General features: G+C 40.4%; 2 protein-coding genes across 3 annotated transcripts in view; one reads left to right on the plus strand and one right to left on the minus strand.

The window, feature by feature from the left end:
* HINFP (histone H4 transcription factor) overlaps positions 1 to 3,732 on the plus strand; it is a 30,386-nt gene extending 26,654 nt beyond the window's left edge. Inside the window, exon 9 of the mRNA XM_089678585.1 lies at positions 2,981 to 3,732. Within this exon, the coding sequence (XP_089534711.1) occupies positions 2,981 to 3,200 (220 nt within the window). The 3' untranslated portion in view covers positions 3,201 to 3,732. The remainder of the gene's footprint in view (positions 1 to 2,980) is intronic.
* Positions 3,733 to 3,815: 83 nt separating this feature from the next.
* C2CD2L (C2CD2 like) overlaps positions 3,816 to 17,383 on the minus strand; it is a 71,446-nt gene continuing 57,878 nt past the window's right edge. For both annotated transcript variants that reach the window (XM_089678582.1, XM_089678583.1), the window contains exons 12-14: positions 16,907 to 17,061; positions 16,440 to 16,704; positions 3,816 to 5,125 (exon numbers count right to left, since the gene is read on the minus strand). In XM_089678582.1, the coding sequence (XP_089534708.1) occupies positions 4,914 to 5,125; positions 16,440 to 16,704; positions 16,907 to 17,061 (632 nt within the window). In that variant the 3' untranslated portion in view covers positions 3,816 to 4,913. The remainder of the gene's footprint in view (positions 5,126 to 16,439; positions 16,705 to 16,906; positions 17,062 to 17,383) is intronic.

Genomic DNA, 17,383 nt, shown 5'->3' on the forward strand with positions numbered 1-17,383 from the left:
TATACCGCCACGCTATAACTTTCCCGTAAACCAATTAATTTACACGTACTGGGATTTTTTTTTTTTTTTTTAGCAAAGACATGTAGAAGATTACATTTTGGCCTAAATTTGACAAAATTAGATTTTTTTTTTTTTTTTTTTTTTTTAAATTTTACTGGACGTTTAATAGCAAAAAGTCCAAAATATAGTTGTTTTTTTCTTAAAATTGTCACTTTTTTTCTTATAGCGCAAAAAATTAAAGACGTACAGCCAATCAAATACCACTAAAAGAAAGCTCAATTTGTGGGGGAAAAAAAAGTACATAAATTTCATTTGGGTACAGCATTGCATGACCACGCAATTGTCAAAGTAATGTAGCGCCGTAATGCAAAAAATGGCCTGGTCAGGAAGGGGGGTAAATCCTCTGGAGGGCATGTGGCTAAAATATAACTAAAGGTGAAACTTGTTTTGGACAGAGTGGTGATGGATTAGAACACCTATTAGGTTGTATTTATTGCTGTCTGTGCCCCCATTAGGGAGATTCACCCACTATTTGTCCTGTTTACCATTGTTAGGCTACGTTCACACTAGCCTTGTGTGCAGGCGGCAGAGAGGCATTTGGGAAGCGTTTTTACCGCTTCCCAAACGCCTCTGCCAATTCTGCACATTACAGCACATGGTGCTGTTCTAACGGGAGCGTTTGCGTCGCGGCAAAACGGACGCCTCTGGACGAGTCAGGAGGCTTTGAAGCCTCCTATTCTCGTCTATGGTGCCGCTCCGCAAACGCCCGGCCGGCGTTTGCGGTGCGGTTGCGGATCGGTAACACCACTCAAACTGCATTATAGGCGTTTGTGGGGCGTTATTAACGCTCGGCAAACGCCTAGCAACCGCCGCTAAACCGCGCATGCGGCGTTTGCGGAGCGTTTGCCGAATGTTAAAAAACGCTCCGCAAACGCCGGACCAACGCTTGCCAAACGCTATAGGGGCGTTTGGCAAGCGTTGGCAAAACAGCCTAGTGTGAACGAGCCCTCAAGGCGTCAGCATACCAAGCTACTTTGGACAATTTCATGCTCCCAACTTTGTGGGAAGTTTGGGGATGGCCCCTTCCTGTCCCAACATGACTGCACAAAGCAAGGTCCATAAAGACATGGTTGAGCAAGTCTGGGGTGAAGGAACCTGACTGGCCTGCACAGAGTCATGACCTCAACCTGATAGAACACCTTTGGTATGAATTAGAGTGGAGACTGCGTCTGACATCAGTGCCTGACCTCATAAGTGCACTTCTGGAAGAACGGTCAAACATTCCCATAAACACACTCCTAAACCTTGTGGACAACCTTCCCAGAAGAGTGGAAGCTGTTATAGCTACAAAGGGTGGGCCAACTCAATATTGAACCCTAGGGCCTGAGAATGAGATGCCATTAAAGTTCATGTGTGTGTAAAGGCAGGTGTAGTGTGTTACGTTTAATCTTGACCCCTTATTCCTGTCCTTTCAGAACTGTTTTTTTTAGGACTTGTTCATAATAGCAGCAAGGACTGCTTCTCTTCTGCAAAGCAATCCATGCTCAGATTGCTTTTCAGAGACATTTTGACAGGCGGTAAACAGGCAATATGTTGCCTCCTCGCCACCTGTTTTGAACCTGTAAAAAGCAGCATCACCACAACCGAGTGCAATGCGCACACAGTTTCGGGGTGGTTGTAGTTCAACCCCATTCACCTGGAGGGGGAGCAGTTGGGGGTGGTAAAAGCAGCTCAGTAGCTTGGTTTTAACGCCATCCAACCTCACAGGTGAAAAAGCCCTTGGTTCATTGGTTAACATCTGTGTGGCCCAATGGGCTGCCCTACCCACAGAAATGCAGGAAAAGTCATCCCTTACCCCCCCCCCCCCCCCCCCTCTCTTTTTTTTTTTTTCTCCTCTCTCTCTCCACCACACCAAAAACACCCTGCATTTGCCAATGTATGGGGGTACCCTTAAAGAGCAGAGCATTTGTCTGTGTCAGGAATGAGCGTGATTTTTGTGTGCGTTACGCTACAAATAGTAACATGAACCAAGCCTTGGACAGGAGTGCTTTGTGATTGAAAATACGTTTCAAGAGTGCCCAGACTAAAAAAAGGTTGAGAAACACTGTTCTAGAAAGCTGTAGCTGTACTGCACCCACAGATCAGTGTGAAAGCAGCCTAATAGTTAACCCTTTTATAGGTGCTAATATGCCCATTGCAATGTGCAGTGGATGTGTTGATTACGCTGACCTTCTTTTCTGCTGGCATCACTATACGTCTCCAGACTGTTAAAAAGGTCCCAGGTGAAGTGCACGGGGTATCCCTTTGCTTGAGACAGGAGCCATCCCTACAGAGAAAGCATCGGCTTATGCGGCCGCCTGCTTTCTCTGCTGCTGGTGACGGCTCAATGCGCTCTGATGCTCTGGGATGGTGGGTTAGCAAGCCCGGATTGTGATCAATGGGTTGCCGACCCCAGGCATGCACTTCCTTGGTTTGAGGATGCGAGCACCCCTGCACTGAATTGTGCTCTCACCAGATTCATTCATACGTCCCATATTAGCTCATCTCAAATGAAATGTTAACTCATTTTACACAATTAAAAGGTATTTTTTAGAATAGATCTGCCTTTTTTTTTTTTTTGCTGTCCCACTAAAAATATAACCAAAGCACTTTAGCCAGTTGAGACCCTTGGGAGGTGTGTTACTGGCCAGTTCACCACGTGCAACATAGGGGGGGGGAAAAAAAAGAGAACTAATGCAGCCACCACATCTAAGGATTGATAAGATGCAATATTTTACATACTTTGGTTTGATACCTCTAATAGCTGAATATGTTTCTGGCAGATTACTGGGTATTTTTTGTACTTGCAGGGGATCTGGAGAGATAAATATAAGAAATGTGCATGCTTTATCATTTTGCCTTGAGCTGTTTTTTTAACTTTTGCTAGCTGTAGTGTAAGGTTTGTTTATATATATATTTAATTTTTTTTTTCTTTTCACAGGTATAAGGAGCATGATGATGGGTTTTTGCGCTTGCAGCTAGTCAGATATGAAAGCGTGGAACTGACAGAACAACTGATGAAAGAACGTGAGAAGCAGGGTGCTGCATTGGATGAAACCTCTGCATGTCTGGTGCTAAACCAAGGTGCTAGTGCTGGTTCTGAATCAGCAGATTTGGAGAGGACTGGGATACAGAAGGACTACAGATACTTGTCACAATGACAATTTTACAGAATACTCCCCACTGGAAAAACCTACATTGTGTCATTAGGGGGGGCATTCTTAAAATCTAGCATCGGCTGAAAACGCAGGCATTTTCTGCCCTTTACTACAACAGAGTTACAGAATGGCCTCAATTTACATTCACACGTGAATAAGCCCTGTGCTCCAGGTACTGTGCTGAATCTACCATGCATACAGATAAGACTCTGGCTGTTCTAAACATGACTTTATTCAGCATACCTTTCCTGAAAAAATACTGTTTTACTTATTTATATTTCAAAAAGTGCACCATTGTGGACTGTAGACTAATAAGCACTTTATCTGCAGAGTTTTGAAAGCTGCCCAGTTTCTAGCCTGGATTTGTTTTTAAAGTAGACTATGGCTGTTAATAATTCTTCGGCCTCATCTCTGAGTGTCAAGTGCTGTCACCAGGTCTTCAACTGACAGCTGTATCATTATGTTGAGCTCCCCATCTGAATCTGCTTAGACGGTCCAGATTATTAATATCTTGAATAAAAGTGTTCTGATACTAGCTGGAGTGGAAAGTTTATAGTGTGTGTTGATTTGTATAAGAGTTTTAATCAGATGGTCATGCTTGAACAAGAACCTTCATAGCAAGAGCACCGGGTACTATTTTAATGAAAGCTGTAGATTTAAAAGGAGTAAAAATGACTTTTAAAATTTACATATGAGAGATCTTATATGTTGTGTTTCGATCTAACATATTGCAGGGCTTAAAAGTAGCCCTACTGGAATATAAATATAAAAACTCTGATCACTTGTGAGAATAACACACAAACCAGAAAACAGCAAATTATGAATATAAGAGCTCAGCTCTCTTAGTTTGCAACCAATTTCAGTTTTTCATTGTAAAAATCATCTTTTATTCATGTTATTGCTTCTCAATAATGAAATAATCTGTTTCCTTAAAAGGATAAATTACTTTGTGTGCCTGCAATATCTAAAGTATATATTCTAAAACAGCATAACTTTTTTTTTTGTACAAAACATTGTGTATTGCTGCTTGGCCTATAGTGTTTACATGCTCATCTGACCAGGGCATTGTGATGCACATTCCACTTTATTATTTATTTAGAGGAAAATGTTTTTTTTCTTTTTTTTTTTAACCAACAAAGGTAAAATATGTTACATAAGCCATTTTGCGCTTTAATATTAAAAGTACCCTTTCAAATTTCAATCTGCAGCTAACTAGGATCTTCTTAACATGCCAAAAATGAAATATCACTGTTTTGCACTTTTTGGAGTGTTCTATACAGTTTTTGAAGGCATCATCCCTGGAAATTTGATGCCCTGCTTTGTTTGATCAGGGCATTGCTTACAGAAGTCTTCACATAGCTTGAAAATAGAGAAGCAGCATGAGGCTGCACTTATTTTTCTCAAATGGTAATGGAAGCAAATGCTCCATTCTCAGTCCCAGAAGGATATGGTAAGGCAAACTTTTTTCAATGTACAGAGAAAGGTACAATTTTTGGTAAATGTCCCAAAATCTTTGCCATGTACAGTATATTGTTCAGTAGATGTGGATTGCCTTTCTCAACAAAACTGGAGTTTATCATAAGCCATATGCATTTAAAATGGCCCATACATACATAAGGGCTGAAAGGGAAAATATATTCACAACGTGGCAGCTATGCAGGGACATGCAGTACTGAAACAGAGGTAGAAGTGTTCTAAAACGCAGCATCTATTCCATCACTTATCTCCACCCTGAGCACTCCCATTAACACTGGGCTTAGACTTTGTCTTTAGAGAAAAGTGCTTTAACAGACGCCGTGGAAGACTGCCAATCTTCTTATGAGAGTTAGCAGCAGCAGCATCAGACAAATCATCATGTGACTGGCTCAGACCTGCATTCTGACGATGCCGACTGAAGGGAAGCCTAGTGCCACTGCGGAGAAATCCAACTGCAAAACAAATTAGTAAAAGAAAGAGAAGACAGTAAAGATCACACACTGATAAGTAATTCAAGTATGACACACAAAATACAAGAGCTAAAAATATTGACAGAAGTGTGGGATTTACAAAAAAAAAAAAACATACATACTCACCCACCCATGTGGTTGCAGTATCAATACAATGCTGCAGCTGTCCCCCTCCAGCTCTAAGACCAAGAACAGAGTGTTCACATGACTGCCGATTGCTTATTTCCCGGTCTTCATTGAGCAGTGACTGTCAGGTCACCAACTCGCTGCTCTGCCCCTCCAGCGCTCACTGGAGCACCGGGCTGTGTAGTGAGTGGGAGCGGCTGGCTCAGGCTCTCAGTGGTGGTCTGAGAGGCTGAGTCAGTTGCCGGTCAAGCATCTGGGTGTATCCCAACATTATTTTCAGGATCCCTGCAGAGCATTGAGCAACTCTGTGACATCAGCTGACAGAGGGTTTTAGCCCAATGTTAAAAACTCTATTGCCAAAAGTATTGGGACACCCCTCTAAATCATTGGATTCAGGTGTATAAGAGAAAGCACCTAGGCATGCATACTGCTTCTACAAACATTTGTGAAAGAATGGGTCGCTCAAAGGAGCTCAGTGAATTCAAGCGTGGTACCGTGATAGGTTTCCATGTGTACAATAAGTGCATCTGTGACATTTCCTTGCTAATAAATATTCCACGGTTAACTGTTAGTGATATTATAAAAATGTGGAAGCAACTGGGAACAGCAGCAGCTTAGCCACAAAGTGGTAAGCCACATAAAATGACAGAGCGGGGTCAGAGCACAGTGCGCAGAAGTAGTCAACTGTCTACAGAGGCAATAGCTAAAGACCGCCAAACTTTGTGTGGCCTTCAGATTAGCATGACAACAGTGCATAGAGAGCTTCATGGAATGGGTTTCCATGGCAGAGCAGCTGCATCCAAGCCTTACATCACCAAGTGCAATGCAAATGCCACCACTAGACTCTGGAGCAGCGGAGATGTCTTCTCTGGAGTGACTAATCACGTTTCTCTGTCTGGCAATCCAATGGACGTGTCTGGGTTGGGCAGTTGCCAGGAGAACGGTACGTGCCTTACTGCACTGTGCCAAATGTAAAGTTTGGTGGAGGGGGGATTATGGTGTGGGGTTGTTTTTCAGGGGTTGGGCTTGGCCCCTTAGTTCCAGTGAAGGGAACTCTTAAGGCGTCAACATACCAAGACATTTTGGACAATTTCATTCTCCCAACTTTGTGGGAAGAGTTTGTTCCAACATGACTGAGCACCAGTACACAAAGCAAGGTCCATAAAGACATAGAAGAGCAAGTCTGGGGTGGAGGAACTTGACTGGTCTGCACAGAGTCCTGACATCAAATTGATAGAACACTTTGGGATGAATTAGAGCGGAAACTGTGAGACAAGCCTTCTCATCCAATGTCAGTGCCTGACCTCACAAATGCGCTTCTGGAAGAATGGTCAAACATTCCCATAGACACACTCCTAAACCTTGTGAACAGCCTTCCCAGAAGAATTGAAGCTGTTATAGCTGCAATGGGTGGGCCAACTCAACATTGAACCCTTTGGACCAATACTGGGATGCCATTAAAGTTTATGTGCGTGTAAAGGCAGGTGTCCCAATAAATTTGGCAATATAGTGTTGCTGAATCTTGCACAGCAGTGCAGAACTAACTGCACTCTTGTTACCCACATGAGAAGCATTGCATTGCTTTACCCATACTTCAGAGGCAAAAAAAAAAAAAAAAAAGCAGAGGGCAAAGGACTGGTCACCAGTATTGCCTGTGGTCTACCTACAGCTGATCTTTTCCCCAGTATGAACCTCTTGTTCTGCACTGTTCTCTGTGTGGAGGCAGCCATTTTGGGAGAGGCAGGGCATTGCTTCCTCATGCCAGAGCCTCCAGCAAGAAGATGAGTGAGCAGAACAACAGTGACTAACAGTTACAGGCAGCAGTGCTTTAAAAGAGAGGTCCAGGAATCCCCGCCCAAAAACAATACTCATTAAGATGGCTGTAGCATCGGTCTGATGCTGCAACTGTCATTTGCTGCCTTTAGACGAAGAAGTGAGCGATCAAAGACCATTAATTACTCAATTCTCAGTCTTCAGTGAGCAAGGCTCTGCCCCTCCAACTCTCACTGGAGCACTGGGCTGTGGAGGGGGTAGGAGCAGCTGGTTTAGGCTCTAAGTGGCATGCTGAGAGGCTGAGTCAGCTGCTGGTTAGGCATCTGGGCGGATCCCGACATTGCTAGAATCCCTGCAGAGCCTGAGCCAGCTCAATGATGCCGAATTTGGGTGCAGAACGAAGTCCACTCCTGTCATCCACAGGAGAAGTATGGCCAAATGAGCTTTGGCCATACTTCTTTATATGACCTCACACTGCAGACCTACAGCTATGAAGAACAAAACCTTTTTGTTTTCACTGCACTTAGTGATGAACATAAAAAAATTAACAGATGCACTCAAAAACATCCACCATGTACCAAGACTAAAAAAAAAACCAATATGGTGTGCTGTGTGCCAAATCAAACAATTTAAAAATGCCAATGTGTTCTATTAAAATGACTAAGCAAATAACGTGAGAAATAAAAAAGTCCATTATTAACTGCTTCCTGCCCGCCCGCAATGTACTGCGGCAGAGCGGCAGCTGCAGGCAAAGTGATGTACCCGTATGTTGCTCTGGCTGTACTAACACGGGGGCACTCCCCCCTCGCGACTGCTGTGTCCAGCAGAATGAAGATCCCGGTGAACGGGACCCGGTGATCACATGATCACAATGTAAGCAAAGCTGTTATGAATCAATCTAGTTCATAATAGCTCTGCTTCTCTATCTAGTGAGCTGTGATTGGCCCACAACTGTCACATGATACATGCAGTCAATCACAACACCCTGTACCATGTGACCAGCTCCAGCCAATCACAGATCACTATCCTGAGCTGTCAAAATTTAACTCATTCTGACAGCAAGTTTTGCATTTCAGGAGAAATGATCTTTATTTCTCTTGCAAAGCAAAGTGTAAAAAAAAAAAAATCCCTGATCCCCACCCCAGAGTAGTGCAATGTTACTATAGTAACATTATACTATTCTGATAAAAGTATTAAGAAAAAAAAAAAAATGCTAAAACAAAAAACCATATTGAGAATTTAAAATTTTTTTTTCCCAAGAGTTTCTTTTTTTTTAACTACTTGCCAACCACTTACCCGCATTTTGCGGGCTAGCAGCAGCTCTTGGTAAAGCAACGAAATCTTGTATCACTTCATATTTTGGGGTGTGAACCCACCTGTGCTCCCCACTGCCCCCCCACGTCCATCCAGGGAGAGGAGTGAGAACACCGCAGCGAGTAAAAGCACTACATTTTACACACACACGTTAGATTAGCACATTTAATCCTTCGCCGCTATTAACCCTTTGATCACCCCGTCACCCAGCCAGTACCATTAGTACAGTGTCAGTATATAGGATTTTTCACTGATCACTGTATTACTGCAACTAGCGACATCAGATAATGTCAGGGTTAGTTAGCGCCCCTCACATCCAGGGTCAGCTAGCGTTAGATTACCTGCACACTATCGCACTCAGGCTATAGGTCACTGATCACCCCCATTACTAGTTTATTGTTTGTATGGATCAAGATATTGATCACGTACAGAACTATACTAGTGCCTCCTTTGTATAGTGTCCCCAAAAACACAGCGTTAGCAGGATCGGCCCCGTTCGCTACCAGCACTAGCGTTTAGCCCCTCCGCTGTTTTTCACTGAAGATTTGTACCAATTGATTGTGGGCCAAGGCAATTTATACGCACAACAATACCTGGCCACCAACCCAAATTCAGCTCTTTCCAGACAATGCATGGAAACCTATCATGGTTTCTTAATTTAAAACTCTTTTGGCCTAACCCTCAACATGGGCATTACAGAAAACAATGAATTGTGGTCATGTTGATCTACAGAGCCAATTCATCGTATGCTGTTACATATACTGTATGCCCAACATGGACCAGCAATGTACTGGTACGTTGCTGGATTTTGGTTATACTGGGATGATGCCTGCAGCTACAGGCATCATTTTGGTACTGTTTTTTTCAGCTGGTAGTCGGCTTTCATGTAACAGCAATCCTAGTGGCCAATTAGCTGCTGAATTGTTTTTACAAGCAGCGGGAAGGGACATCCCCCTCCTGCTGCCTTCCACAGTTTTCTTGGGCTTTCCTGACCCACGGGAATCCGAGAATGCAGCCGGCAGTTCCGCTGGCTAACCATAGAGCTGATCAGAGACCAGAATGGCTCCAATCATCTCTATAGTCTAAGTGACTGTAAGCTATGAGCATTTCATCATTTCAGTTTTGCAGGATATAAACAGTGCCATTTGTAAATTGGGAAAGCATCTGATCACAACGATTTTGATAAGATTAGATAATGTAAGGGCAGAGGAGATATATAGAGTCTAATAGACTCCAGATTTCTCAAAAAAAGAATATATGACAATGCCTATTGAAGTTATAGGGGATATTTGCATTCCCTAGGATAGCATTAAAAGTGGTATAAATAAAGAAAAGGGACAGTGTAAATATATTTAAAAAAAAAGCACCCTCCCTGCGCGCGCAAGCGTTGACCCCGTGCCGGTATGTAAACAGTGGTTGTACCATGCATGTGAGGTATCGCTGCGAATGTCAGTTCGAGGGCAGTAATTCTAGCACTAGATCTTCTGTGTAGATATAAATTGGTGACCTGTAAAGGCTTAAAGTGTCACCTATGAATAATAAAAAGGTATGTACTTTGTTGCCATTGCACGAGCATGTGCAATTTTAAAGCATGTCATGTTTGGTATCTATTTACTCCGCATAACATCATCGTTTGTATTTTATCAAACAATTTGGCAATATATTGTGTTTTTGTGCATTAAAATTCTAAAAAGTGTATTTTTCCCAAAAGATATGAGTTTGAAAAATCGCTATACAAATACAGTGTGATGTAAAACATTTCAACACCCACCATTTCATTCTCTAGGACCTCTGCTTTAAAATAAATATGTAATGTTTGGGTGTTCGAAGTAATTTTATAGCATAAAAACTGTTTTTTATGTGAACAAAAAGTGTCAGAAAAGGCTTGGTCTTCAAGAGTGTGTGATGTGTGGCATAAGCTTCTAATGTTGGCCCTGAAATGCCAGGATAGTAGAAGCAACTCCTTCATATGACCCCTTTTTGGAAAATAAACCCTCCAAGGTATTTGCTAAGAGGCATGGTGAGTGTTTTGCAGATCTCATTTGTTGCCACATTTTTGGAATACCAAGAAAGAAAACTAAAATTTTCTTTTTTTTCTTTTTCAAAACCCTGTGACAAAAATGATATCTGTCAAATACTCATCATGCCTCTTATCAAATTATTGGGGTGTCTTTCCAAAAAGGGGTCATTTGAGGGGGGGTGTTTGTACTATGCTGGCATTTTAGAGCCTCCGAAACTGTGATATGTAGTGGGGAAGTAATATGAGAAAATATGCCCTTTGAAAGCTTGGAGGTGGTCATTGGATTTTGGGGGCTTGTATCTAGCTAGGCTGCCAAAAAAGTCTCTCATATGTGGTATCCCCATACTCAGAAGAAGTAGGAGAATGTGTTTTGGGGTGTTACTCCACATATACCCATGGCTTGCATGAGCAATATATCAATAAAGTCTGCTTTCCAAAAAGGGGATCTATCAAGATAGATGTGATAGGCAGTCAGAAAGTGAAAGCTACGTAAATTCCAATATATTTTTTTACCAAAGACATGTAGCAGAATACATTTTAGCCTAAATGTATGACTAACTGAGTTTATTGGATCTTTTTTATAACCAAAAGTGAAAAATTTTTTTCAAACTTTGTGGTCTTTTTTTGTTTATAGCGTAAAAATTAAAAACCGCAGAGGTGCTCAAATACCACCAAAAGAAAGCTATATTTGTGTGAAAAAAGGACATAAATTTAATTTGGGCACAGCATTGCACGACCGTGCAATTACCAGTTGAAATAGTGCAGTGCCAAAAAGCAAAAACTGGCCTGGTCAGGAAGGGAGGTAAATCCTCAGGAGGGCGAGTGGTTAAATTGATTCTCCCATGAAAAAAAGTGTCCATATTTAACAAAATCCTGTGAATAGTGTATCCATCACTACCATAGGCGGCCTTTTACTGAATCCCTAGACCCCAATCTATAGGTGGTCTATAAGGCATGAAGCGGTTTAGAATACCGGTGATGTGGTTGATCATTTGTACAAATATTTCTGGAATAAACAAGGATTTTGAATATGTTTTGAGTTTGGATAGGAATACTTTATTATTAAATGTATCCAAATAAAATGGTGACAAATTTGATTGGACTTATTCTACAAGTTTTTCAACTCAATACTACATGATTAATAAATTATTAAATAAACATTGGGCTATACTAAAAAGTGATAAAGTTCTGGGGAGTATAATTCCAGAAATACCTCCTATTATACATAAAAAGGCTCCTAATTTAAGACATTATATTGCTCCAAATGTGGTAGATAGACCATTGAAAACCTTTATGTTCAGTGATTTTAAGGGGATTTTTCCTTGCAGGAGGTGCAAAATGTGTAGAATTGTAGGGAATAATTGTCACAAAACCAAAACCTTTGTCTCTGAAATAGCCAATAAGATATATCACAACTCCTAACATGTTTCACCACATACAGTGGATATAAAAAGTCTACACACCCCTGTTAAAATGTCAGGTTTCTGTGATGCAAAAAAATGAGACAAAGAAAAATTGCAGAACTTTTTCCATCTTTAACTAACCTATAAACTGTACAACTCAGTTGGACAACAAACTGAAATCTTTTAGGTGGAGGGAAGTAAAAATTCCCAAGTCAAGATGTGCCATGCTGATAGACTCATACCCAAAAAGACTGAGTTGCTGGAATCAAATCAAAAGGTGCTTCAACAAAGCATTAGTTTACGGGTGTGCACACTTATGCAACCATATTACTATTTTAGTTTAGGTTTACTCCTCCCCCATAGAGATTTCAGTTTGTTTTTCAATTAAGTTGTACAGTTTATAGGTCAAAGTTCTGAAATGACTTATCTTGGTCTCATTTTTTCACATCACAGAACCTGACATTTTAACAGGGGCGTGTAGACTTTTTATATCCACTGTATGTTGTTTATTTGCTAACTTGCCCATGCAAGAAGCAATATGTGGGAAGGACTTAGCAAGCCCTACAAACTAGAATTGAGGAACATATAGATAATATTAGGAAAGGTTGTCCCAATCATAGTTTATCAAAACACTATTCAGTGAAGCGTAACAAAGATCCATCTAGCCTACAGGTGGTGGGCATAGATAGATACAGTATGTGATTCATTGGAGAGGAGGTAATAATATAAGAGGCATTTCCCAGCTTGAAACAAGATGGATTTTTAATTTAAAATCCTATACCCCCCCATGGCCATAATATAGAATAGGATTTAAATAGTTTTCTTAGTAGCTAGGTAAAATATATGTATCTCTGCCTTTTTCTGAACAAAATTGATTTGTTTTTTAATTATGTTGAATAATGTATTTTTTTATGTTTTAATAAATAAAAACATTTTTATTGATGAATATGAAGAATTTTCTCTCCAGAAATATTCAAAATAAAAATATTAAGATTTAAAAAGAATTAATCTTTAGATAAAAATGCATAATATAATGACTTTTATTAGGGAGTATTAATCTTCGTTATAAATTACTAATTATAATGATATCCCTTAGGGGGGCATCATGCCTCTGTGTTTGTGATATTCTTCATATGAAATATACTTAGTATTGTTTGTATGTGGATATAGTAATTATAGATATACGATATCCCGTTTTTTAGCATCATAGAATAAACTTTAGAAATTTTGTAGAGAAGATTTTCTGCCGTTCGGCAAGCGTCTCTATAAAATGTAATATTACGTCAGCAGGTTTAGACTGTCCCCGTGACAAAGTCCTTTCGGATGAAACGTACGTCAGGGTAGGAGGAGTCCGTGCTGACATTTTCCTCGATAGCTGGAGCTGGCACCAGCAGCATTTTGTACATGTGTTTTTTATCAATTCAATTTTGTGAGTGAAATCTTTGCTCTTATAACAGTAAATTCTTTACGGTACATCACTATCTGGAATTTCTTTTTTATGTGAGTCCGTGGGGCTAAAACAAAGGATGATATCGTTGCATCAGAACATCTTGTATGGTGATCAATCACAACAAAGGGATCTAAACAGCGTCATGCTTTATAGACCACCTATAATTTGGGGTCCAGGGATCTGTTAAGATCTGCTTATGGTAGTGGTGGATACACGATTCACAGGATTTTGTTAAATATGAACACTTTTTTCAGGGGATAAAAATGACAAATGGTTTTCAAAATTTTTTACAAATAAATATCTGAAAAGTGTGGCATGCATTTGTATTCAGCCCCCTGGAATCAGTACTTTGTAAAACCACCTTTCACTGCAATACAGCTGTAAGTCTTTTTGGGGATGTCTCTACCAGCTTTGCACATCTAGAGTGAAATATGTACCCATTCTTCTCGGAAAAATAGCTCAAGCTCTGTCAGATTGGATGGGGAGCGTCTGCGAACAGCAATTTTCAAGTCTTGCCACAGATTGTCAATTGGATTTAGGTCTGGACTTTGACTGGGCCATTCTAACACATAAATATACTTCACTCTAAACCATTCCATTGTACCTCTGGCTGTATGTTTAGGGTCGTTCTCCTGCTGGAAGGTGAACCTTCGCCCCAGTCTCAAGTGTTTGCAGATTCTAAAAGGTTTTCTTCTAAGATTGCTCTGTATTTTGGCTCGATCCATCTTCCCATCAACTCTGACCAGCTTCCCTGCTGAAGAAAAGCATCCCCACAACATGATGCTGCCACCACCATGTTTCACGGTGGGGATGGTATGTTCAGGGTGATGTGAAGTGTTAGCTTTCCACCATACATAGCGTTTTGTTTTAGGCTAAAAAGTTAAATTTTGGTCTCATCTGACCAGAGCACCTTCTTCCACGTTTGCTGTGTCCCCCACTACAAAACGGGACTTCTTATGGCTTTCTTTCAACAATGGGTTTCTTCTTGCTTCCATAAAGGCCAGATTTGTGAGGTGCACAACTAATAGTTCCTCCAGAGGCCATGGGCCTCTTGGCTGCTTCTCTGATAAATGCTCTCCTTAGCTGGCCTGTCAGTTTAGGTGGACCGCCATGTCTTGGTAGGTTTGCAGTTGGGCCATACTCTTTCCATTTTCAGATGATGGATTGAACAGTGCTCCTTGGGATGTTCAAAGCTTGGAATATTTTTTTTTATAGCCTAACCCTGTTTTAAATTTCTCCACAATTTAATCCCTGACCTATCTGGTGTTTTCCTTGGCCTTCATAATGCTGTTTGTTCACTAATGTTCTCCAACAAACCTCTGAGGGCTTCACAGCTGTATTTATACTGAGCTTAAATTACACACATGTGGACTCTATTTACTAATTAGGGGACTTCTGAAGGCAATTGGTTCCACTAGATTTTAGTTAGGGGTATCACAGTAAAGGGGGCCAAATACAAATGCACACCACACTTTTCAGATATTTGTAAAAAAAATTTGAAAACCATTTATCATTTTCCTTCCACTTCACAATTATGTGCCACTTTGTGCTGGTCTATCACATAAAATCCCAATAAAATACATTTACATTTTTGGTTGTAACATGACAAAATGTGGAAAGATTCAAGAGGTATGAATACTTTTTCAAGGCACTGTATGAAGCTCTAAGCAACCTCACATACTAGACGCATGCTGCAATTTTTCAGGAAGTCCAGCCAATTGGATACATTTTAGTTCAGTTTAGGCACAAACAACATTAACAGCAAATCTTCACTTTTTCAGTTCAGGTCCACTTTAAAGTAGAGTTAAACTCCATCACTCACATAAACTTGCTACTGTCATTTCAAAACTAATTTTCTGTGTTCATTAAAACAACAATACATAGCAATCCTGCCAGGTATTTCCTATAATAGGGTGACAATCCTCTGTCTCCCGGTTCTACATTGCCACCTTTGCTGCATGCCCTTTCAGTAGAGGCTAAGCAGCAGTGCTGACACTCACTGCACAAGCATGTTCACCATCATGGAAGCTGGCCTAGAGCAATGACCTGCAGCTGGTGATTGACTGCATAAAAAAATTTGGCATCACTTTGTTTTATTTTGCTTTGTTTAGCCATCTGTAATGCGGACTCCTGGAAATTGGCAGCTTAGAAGTATATTCTATAAGAATAACAAGAATTACCTAATTTGCATGTTACAAAGGGATGATGTTGAAGGGAATTCATCAGACAGACTTGCATTGGAATGCAAAACCCATGTGAATGAAAATCCTACTTGAAACTACAATTCAAATGCTTTAGTAAATTAATTCTCAGAAGTATTTCAAACTGATGTTAAACTAATACCATTGACACACGTCCAAACCTAAAGGGCCAAAAGACAAATAACTGCCATAAAAATTAGACATTTCAAAGAACACTTTTGTTGCAGGCTATGTATACATGATCTTTTAGTAAGGACCATGTCTTTGGGTGTCACTTGCAGTGATGTTCTGGGGAAACTAAAGAAAGAACAAGCTACTGAGAGGAAAAAAGGGAAGAAAAACTTCAAACTTCAGTCATAATTCTTTCAAAACCTAACATAGTTACATAGTTAGTCTGGCTGAAAAAAAACAAAAGTCGATCCAGTTCAACCATTTAAAAAAAAAAAAAAAAAAAGTTTCAATCCTATACCTACAGTTGATCCAGACGAAGTAAAAAAAAACCCCCAGCAAAGCAGGATCCAATTTGCTCCTGCTGGGAAAAAAAAATCCTTCCTGATCCCTCGAAAGGCAATTGGATATTCCCTGGATCAACTTTACCTATAAATGTTAGTATCCAGTTATAGTCTGTATCTAGGAAAGAATCCAGGCCTTTTTTTAAAGCAATCCACTGAGCTGGCCAGAACCAACTCTTGAGGGAGTCTATTCCACATTTTCACAGCTCTCTCTCACTGTGAAGAAACCTTTCCGTGTTTGGAGATTAAATTTTGAACATCCTAGCACTGCCATGGCAGCAATCAGCTACTGCAGAGAATCAGAAGATTTCCATAGGAAAGAATTCCATAGGAATCTTCTTTACAGTATTATATTTACTAATAATGTACAGGTGGATTACTTATCTGAACAAATGGTACAGCTGTTCTAATTCAGTCTGGACCAGATAATCTCTTCTCTGTTTGGTGTTTGGTTTGTGAATTGTAATTGCTTTACTCTCTTTTTTCAGATAAGTCACCTTTGTGATCTTTTAGGCTCCGTGTCTCCAAGGCCCGAATTGATCCTGTTTCAGAATCTACATCATCCAATGATGGCCAGCCAGAAATATCTGATTTTGTGGTGTCACATGTATCCTGGCCCAAAGAAAGTGCCATCTCAGAAAGAAATTGTGAAGAAGCTTCAATTAATGAATCCTGAACAGTATTAGAAGGACTCTGTAATGAGGCATCCATAGAAGCTGCATATCCAAGTGAATGCGCCATCTCATCTTCTCCAACAGCAACCTGCAGTAAAAGATGAATCAGAAATACAGTCCAGAAACAATTTTCCACAATTACCAATTAGTTTGGAAATAAATAACATGAAACCATCCAGGCTACTAGCCATTGTGCCTAGTTTCACCTGTAAAACCTCTAGATCCTAACTGATCTAGCTTTGCTAGTAAAAATAAATATATACAGATTGAAGAGAAACATTAATATTTACCTTCGACACCCCCGAAATAATTAAAGTGCTACGTTTGGTGGGAGTCCTCTTGGATGGCTTGTTCATTGGCTCTGTCAGTTGTCTAATTGCAGTTTCTGCCACTGGATCCAATTTGATGGAGACTGGCGATCCATCTAGCAACTGCATGAAGCCATCTGTTGGTCAACAACATACTCAGCCTGTGTTTAGCATAATATTAATGACCTAGCTACAAATAAATAGAATTAATCAACATAAAATCTATGGCTCAGTTTCCTAGTTGGTCTATTGGTTCTGGCAATTAAGAAAAGTACTGCAATAACAACTATAACAAACTATAAGCTGTGAATCTAGTAACCTGTACAATGAATCTAGTACAGTGTTATATGCCGCAATGCTGGCCTCCAACATTCTGTTTTTTACGTCACTCAGCAGTATATACATGTCCCCCAGACTGATAGAAAAATACATTAGTTGGTGACATTGCTTCATTGGGTG

The sequence above is a fragment of the Staurois parvus genome, unplaced genomic scaffold (genome assembly GCF_062004578.1).
Source record: "Staurois parvus isolate SC_StPar_1 unplaced genomic scaffold, SC_StPar_1.0 ptg000207l, whole genome shotgun sequence".
Classification (NCBI taxonomy): domain Eukaryota; kingdom Metazoa; phylum Chordata; class Amphibia; order Anura; family Ranidae; genus Staurois; species Staurois parvus.